At 33.1% G+C, this 8,056-nt stretch overlaps 1 protein-coding gene across 1 annotated transcript in view; it reads left to right on the forward strand.

Annotated features, from left to right (window-relative positions):
• LOC132715836 (cullin-2-like) overlaps window positions 1-7,531 on the forward strand; it is a 34,384-nt gene extending 26,853 nt beyond the window's left edge. Inside the window, exons 19-20 of the mRNA XM_060698915.1 lie at window positions 1,426-1,542; window positions 2,096-7,531. Of these exons, the coding sequence (XP_060554898.1) occupies window positions 1,426-1,542; window positions 2,096-2,227 (249 nt within the window). The 3' untranslated portion in view covers window positions 2,228-7,531. The remainder of the gene's footprint in view (window positions 1-1,425; window positions 1,543-2,095) is intronic.
• The last annotated feature ends 525 nt before the right edge of the window (window positions 7,532-8,056 follow it).

The following is an 8,056-nucleotide window of genomic DNA, read 5'->3' on the forward strand; positions in this document are numbered from 1 at the left end:
AAAAAATAAATTACCGATGATCGATTATTAAACCTTGTAATCGATCATCGCCGATCGGTCCTTTAAACGATCAATTTTCGATTATACTCGATCATCGTTTAATCCCTAATTATGGCCCTTTGTTGACTTTTTCACTATATACTATGTAGAAATTTTGTGAAAACTCCTCTTAAACCGGATGGCAGATTTTGCTTAAACTTCCAGGGATGAACAACCTTAATGTGTAGATGGCAGCAAAGGAAGGAATTTTTGCTGCGACCAAATTTAACAAAATTATGGCCCTTTGTTGACCTTTTCACTATATACTATGTGGAAATTTTGTGAACGCAACTCCTCTTAAACCGGATGGCAGATTTTGCTTAAACTCCTAGGGATGAACAACCTTATTGTGTAGATGGTAGCAAAGGATGGAAATTTTGCTGCGACCAAATTTAATAGAATTATGGCCCTTTGTTGATTTTTTCAATATATACCATATAGAAATTTTGTGAACGCAATTCCTCTTAAACCGGATGGCAGATTTTGCTTAAACTTCCAGGGATGAACAACCTTAATGTGTAGATGGTAGTAATGGAAGGAATTTTCGCTGAGACCAAATTTAACAGAATTATGGCCCTTTGTTAATTTTTTCACTATATACCATATATATGTTGTTGGTGGGGGCATCCGTGTCCTTGGGACACAGTTCTAGTTAAATTTTTATATCCTTTCCGTGACAGTAACTTATTTACATTTTTCTAAAGACAAGATGATTAATTATTGCTAATTAGATTAATCATTTTTACAGAATTCTACGTTTCAGTCATTTAAAGGTTACTTCTCATTTACTGTTTGACAGGTAGTGGATATCATATTTACCTATACCGCATAATGACCCTTAACGTACTAAAATGTATTTTCATCAAAATGTGCAATAATAATTATTTGAGATTTTTATTTCACAGCAAACAAACACCTATCCCCTTAACGTAAACTGACAGTGTCTTCAATATTAATGATAGAAAACCAAATCGTTTAAATACAGTATATTCCTCATTCGCAAGAAAGTAGATTCATCAGAAATTACGCTTTATAAGACTTTACTAAATCATTTTACGCTGATTTCCGTTACAGACAAAAAACCACACGTTTTATTACGTTTCAGGTTTCCTTCATTAATTAAGACCCCGCCTTTAGGGCTTGAAAGAATGTGCCTGATTTAAAATGTTACCGTCCGAAAAAGAGGGTTGGTCCTGGAAAGGATATAAAATCTCTCAATTGACGGTTTGAAAAACAAGTCAGGGCAAGTCCATTATATAAATTCCCTTAACAATGGACAGGTAGATGAATTGTTTTAAATTCAAATCTGGACTAGTCAATTATACATATTTACTGTAGATTTAGCTGTGAAAGGGATAGGAGTTTTAGAATTTGTTGTTGTTACAGGAACTTGAACAAACACGAAGTGCAGTGGACGAAGATAGAAAGATGTACATTCAAGCAGCTATAGTTAGAATTATGAAAGCTAGGAAGATTTTGAAACATAATTTACTAATTCAAGAGGTATCTTATTTTTCTAATTTTTAAAAAAAACTTAATTATTCAAGGGTTTGTTGTGTAATTGCCAAGTGCTACTCATTGAGAACATATGATCTAATAGTTTTTTTTGTGTAGATAAAAAAAGCATTTTCCAGTATCTTGTTAACTCTATATTATTATATTACTAATTAGAGAAATAGATGTTTCAGGTTTTTCTTTAAAATCAAAATTACATTTTCTTCATGCATGAATTGGTATTTTGTGGATTCCTTAGCTGTATTAAATGGGAGGTAACACTGCTAGATTGAGAGTTGTGTCCCCTGGTTCTTCAGCTGAACTATTTATTCTTTCCAGTAGTAACAATAAGGCTATAATATTACTTATGTCATCAGAATATGACCATCCCAATCTGTTCATCTGTGTTGTTTGCCCAGACTGTTCACTTTTGGCTGCTCATTTAAAATATTTGGTCACAGGTCTTATTGCACATTGTGCTTCAAAATTTTGTTTGTGTAACTGTTGTCATAATTGGATATCCAATAAATTAGGTATAATATATTCTCTTCTTCTTTTGTAGGTAATAAGTCAGGCGAAAGCTAGGTTTGCACCAAATATAGCTATGATTAAAAAGTGTATAGAAGCTCTTATAGATAAACAGTATCTAGAACGGACTCAAAACTCCACGGATGAGTATAGTTATATAGCATAGACAGATGTGAATAGTTTGGTTAAATCGACAGTGTTGTGGGAAGTCGACTGAAACCCCGGTACATGTGATACATTGGATATTTATTTCTTATAACCTTAATGAAATGATTTATTGAATACAGAGTACAACCTGTGCAGAGCAATACCCTTGTGGTGGTTAAAGAATTTGGTTGTTTACAGAGTGATGCTGTAGAGAGGTGAAAATCACTTTGATGTGCTCTTGTGTGAGGCATTGTTGTAAGCAGGTTATTGCTTTATAGATGGCTGTTTTGCAAGGGTTGCTCTGTATATAAATGAATAAGTCTGGATTATATAAAAGGCTTGTTTTTAAGAAATATTGCTACTTTCATTGTAGATACACAAAACGTTGAAACAGTCTTGCATATTATGTTTAAATGTTTAATTCCGGTTAACTGTTTAGGAAAAAACAATCCCACACAATGCAAATATTTAGTGAATTGTTTATCATTATGTATATTAAATCATTAAGTAAGAAAACTCTTTGAGTTTATACCACACAAATAAATAAAAGGTGCATTGTTGTTGCCTGTCATGATTAAACTATATCTGATTATCAAATTTGAATGATGCATTAAACATGCATCAATGTTTGAAACAGTCATGTCAAGGTTTATCCTGACATGTTCATATATTGATCATCTGTCAACATAAATCCAAGCTACACCCCCACATTAAACATTTAGTTAATATCTCCAGATACTAAGCAAGTGTTTATTAAGTAAAAATTTAAGATTTAAGAAATGTTTGGTCAGTCACCACCCGGGGTGACCCCTCATTTCCTTTGCATGTTATGAATTATAATTGTTAAAAGTCACAAGCCAAGTTTTGAAACTGTTTATCTGTAAGGTTTGACTAAACTCTACTGTTGGGTACTGAAATACAGGCTCCTATTTTCGGTCTCCCCCAACACTTCTTATTTCCATTGTATAAATTTAGCTGTGTAAAATTTAAATATTTTAAAACAGGAAGTTGATTATAAGCAAGTGAATTGACAAGATATTTGTCTGCAATACAAGGAAGGGAAGGAGTGATGGCTTTGTTAAAAGGGGTTAGCTTTCCAAACAAAAAGGATTCTTAGATTTTTAGCTTTAAAGGAAGGAGACTATAAACATGTTTGTTATACAACAGCTGTATTTGTTAGTGGAAAAAGTTGAATAAGCATTATCTTTATCATGACCCAAGATAAGTGTTTTGTTGTTTAAATTTTGAATGCAGTATTTATTGTTGATTTTATTTGTAGATTTAATTAAAGGTGATACTGTGTTTTATATTTTTGTTTTCACAGCATAATAAAGAACTTAGGTGAAAGTATGATATATCATTTTTTTTGCTGTATCAGCATTTAAATTAAATCTTAAAGCTATTCATTCAGTGTTGAATGATACACGTTTTGTTGTTGAATCTATACAATACTTATACCAATGGAAGTTGAATGATTTAGTTTTTAGCTCGACTTTTCTATGCAAAGGGGAGCTATCCTACTCGCCCCGGCGTCGGCGTCGGCGTCACACCTTGGTTAAGTTTTTCGTACCACCCCACTTTATTTCAGAAGTATTACAAGTATGGCTTTGAAACTTACCATACTTGTTCACCATCATAACCTCCATCTACAGACAAGAGTACATAACTCTGTCAAGGTTTTTGACAGAATTATGGCCCTTTTTTGACTTAGAAAGTGTATTGAGCTTGGTTAAGTTTTTTGTACCACCTCACTTTATTTCAAAACCATTGGAGGTATTGCTTTGAAACTGACCATACTTGTTTACCATCACGACCTTCATCAACAGACAAGAGGACATAACTCTGTCAAGGTTTTTGACAGAATTATGCCCCTTTTTGACTTAGAAAATACATTGAATATGGGTAAAATCCACTTATTGCCTTAACCCTTTGAGATATTGCTTTGAAACTTTTAATGCTATTTCACATCATTACCCCCATCTGTACGCAAGAGAAGGTAACTCTGTCAAGGATTTGTTTTAAAAATTAAGGCCTTTTATCGACTTAGAATCTTGGTTAAGTTTTTAGTACCAGTCCACTTTTTGACTGAACTGTTTGAGATATTAATTTGAAAGTTGGAATACTTGTTTACAATCATGATTCCCAAACATGTCCAGGAGAAGGTAATTCTGTCAAAGATTTTATTTGAATTATGGCCCTTAATGCTCATGGCCATTGTTCACTTTAAAAATACAGAGATTCTTGTATTGCCTTTTACTGCAAAAACTTTTTTTATTGGCAAGCAATAAAAAAGTCGAGCGCGCTGTCTTACGGACAGCTCTTGTTTAATATGGAAGAAAGTTAGAAGTTGTTCTGATTTTACTACCACTACAGACTCGCACCAGTCGACACATCCATGCTGTTTGACTAGGGAGTAAACATTAAGCTAAAATAACTTTAAATTTTCATCTGGGTATCACTAACATAGTTGCATTTTTCCAAAAATAATACAAGATGGACAATTCTATACTATAAATTTTCAATAGGATTTAGGGAGAAAAAGCACACAAGAATTCAGAGCATGATAAGAAAATCATAGGAATATTACAGCCTTGTCCAGTTTGGAATTTATTGCATCGATCTACTATACAAATACTGTAAAATTTGTCAATAACACTGCACATTACTGTTAACTGAATTTAAAGATGATTGTTTTACAAATTTTGTTATCTATAAATGATTTCATGTATTTATGTGCTAATATTGTTACTTTCTAAAGATTTTATTATCCACAATTTTTAGCTCACCTGAGCTTGCTCAGGGTGAGCTTTTAGGATCGGTGAATGTCCGTCGTCCGTCCGGCCGTCCACAATTGCTTGTGAACACTCTAGCGGTCACATTTTTGCCTCAATCATCATCAAACTTGGTCAGGATGCTTATCTAGTTGAAAGCTCGGATGAGTTCGAACATGGGTCATCTCGGATGAAAAACTAGGTCACAAGAGCTAAAAATAGAAAAACCTTTTGAACACTCTAGAGGTCACATTTTTGACCCAATCATCATCAAACTTGGTCAGGATGTTTGTCTAGGTGATAGCTCGGATGAGTTCGAACATGGGTCATCTCGGATGAAAAAGTAGGTCACAGGAGCTATAAATAGAAAAACCTTGTGAACACTCTAGTGGTCACATTTTTGAACCAATCATCATCAAACTTGGTCAGAATGCTTGTCTAGTCAATTGCTTGGATGAGTTCGAACATGGGTCATCTCTGATGAAAAACTAGGTCACAGGAGCTAATAATAGAAAAACCTTGTGAACACTCTAGTGGTCACATTTTTGACCCAATCATCATCAAACTTTGTCAGGATGCTTGTTTAGATAATAGCTCAGATGAGTTCGAATATGGGTCATCTCGGATGAAAAACTAGGTCACCGGAGCTATAAATAGAAAAACCTTGTTAACACTTTAGCGGTCACATTTTTGCATCAATCATCATCAAACTTGATCAAGATGCTTGTCTAGGTGATAGCTCGGATGAGTTCGAACATGGGTCATCTCGGATGAAAAACTAGGTCACAGGAGCTAAAAATAGAAAAACCTTGTTAACACTCTAGTGGTCACAATTTTGACTCAATTGTCATCAAACTTGGTCAGGAAACTTGAATAGGTCATTGCTTGGAATAAATCGAACATGGGACATCTCGGATGAAAAACTAGGTCACATGAGCTAAAAATAGAAAAATCTTGTTAACACTCTAGTGGCTACTGTTGTGATCCAAATATTCTGTTAATTGGTCTGAAAGTTTCAAACATGGGTCATCTTGGATGAAAAACTAGGTCACACCGCCCAAATATGGAAAAACCTTGTTAACATTCTAGTGGTCACATTTTCGACTCGATTATCATCAAACTTGGTCAGGATGCTTGTCTAGGTAATTGCTTGGATTAGTTCGAAATCGCATGTGAAACTAGGTCACCGGAGCTAAAAATAGAAAAATCTTGTTAACACTCTAGTTGCTACTGTTTTGATCCAAGTATCCTGGAAATTGGTCTGAAAGTTTGTTTTGATGATTTCTAGGTCAAGTTTGAATATGTGTCACCTGGGTAAAAAACTAGGTCGCACTGCTCAAATATGGATAATCCTTGTTAACACTGTAGTGGTCACATTTTTGACTCACCTGTCATGAGACTTGGTTAGAATGCTTGTTTAGGTAATTGTTTGGATGAGTTTGATAATTCAGGTGAGCGATCTAGGGCCATCATGGCCCTCTTGTTTATTTAAAGTATTATTTTGCTGCATGCGTAAATTTTTCTGGAATATCGCTTTAAGAATTAAAAACTATTGAACCCATGTATATATTAACTAATTGTGGATTATATCGTGATAAAACAAAAGATCTTGCCGTCTTTGGACAATTCTCGTAATATATGTATCTATATTTGGTATGTTCTTGCCTCTAGCAAGGTTTTTTCCATGGTGATGTCATTGAGAAAATACCAGTATGGTGGCCAACATATCAGTACATGCCCTTTAATGTCTGTTAGTCAAATAAATTTCTGCATTCATAAACAATACAGGTAACTATGTATTCTGAAGTTGGGCATAAAATTTAATTTATCACCATTTTAAATTTCATACCATATGGAAAAACTGTTGTTTGCTTGTAGATAAATTAAATTATATGATTAAAGTTGAATAGTTTTAAGCAGTTTTCATTGACAAAGCTGGCTACTAGTTACAATTGTGTAAAAATACTTGAAAAATGTTTTTGTAAAAATACTGCACATTTGTAACATCGCTTTACATTGGATACTTGTGATGCAAGTTATAAACACAGCTGCCGTCAATTTATGGATTATTTTCATTTTCTCTCTAATAAAGTAAGTTTGCTGTATGGTAAATTCATTATAAAGATTCCGGACAGGTTATATGGTCATATATAAAGTGTTGTAAGCAATATAACCCTCACCTCCTGGCTCTGGTTATATAGGCATCTATTTATATAAAACCATATTAACCTGTCAAAAATCTTTATAAATAACTAATAATGTAACCCAATTTATATGTGAAAGCAGTACATGAAGATAATTTTTTCATGTACTTGTTGAAACAAAAGCAGAAACCAACATTGGCTGTTAGGGAAGTATTTTTCACCAATGTGCAAAATAATTATTTTATATGAATGAAAACAATAAGAAAATTTGTAACTCAACAATTTTATTTCTTTATATACAACAAAATTACATGTAAAAGTGCTACCAGTTTATTTTCAGTTATTGTCAACTTATTCATATAAAGTATTTTAACATGTTTTCTATGAAAAATAAATGATAAAAAATTACTGTTCTTTCTTTTATCACTTCCTTAGTTTAACTTTATAAATCTCAAAGAGTAGGCAGGGATAAATGTAGGCCCATGTCACCAGAATACATTTTCATAGACAAACTTACATATAACACAAGAGTCTGACCTCGCAAAAACTATTAGTTAAGCCAATTGTTGGAGATTTATCCTAAAATGCCCTGATGTCAAAAATGTTCAAATAAATATAGCAATGTGCTGTTTGAATATCTTACAAACTCTCATTGTTCTATATAAACAATTTTACGAGGGCATGATGTGAAATAGATTTATATGGATTTCCATTCAGTCTTCATATCACTATTTTCAGTTAAAGCAACTCAAAATTCTAGTTTTATTGAGAAATAAATAGATCCTTTGGATATTTGTTTATATTCACATATGGTTTCTCTCAGAGAAAAAGAATTGCATATCAAATTTCTTTAAACCAAAGTCTCCAGAAATAACCACATTAATGTTGATAAAAGACTTAAAATGAGTCTATGGTATATGATCAAATTTACAA

The sequence above is a fragment of the Ruditapes philippinarum genome, unplaced genomic scaffold (genome assembly GCF_026571515.1).
Source record: "Ruditapes philippinarum isolate M1 unplaced genomic scaffold, ASM2657151v2 ctg661_1_1_1_1, whole genome shotgun sequence".
Taxonomy (NCBI): Eukaryota; Metazoa; Mollusca; class Bivalvia; order Venerida; family Veneridae; genus Ruditapes; species Ruditapes philippinarum.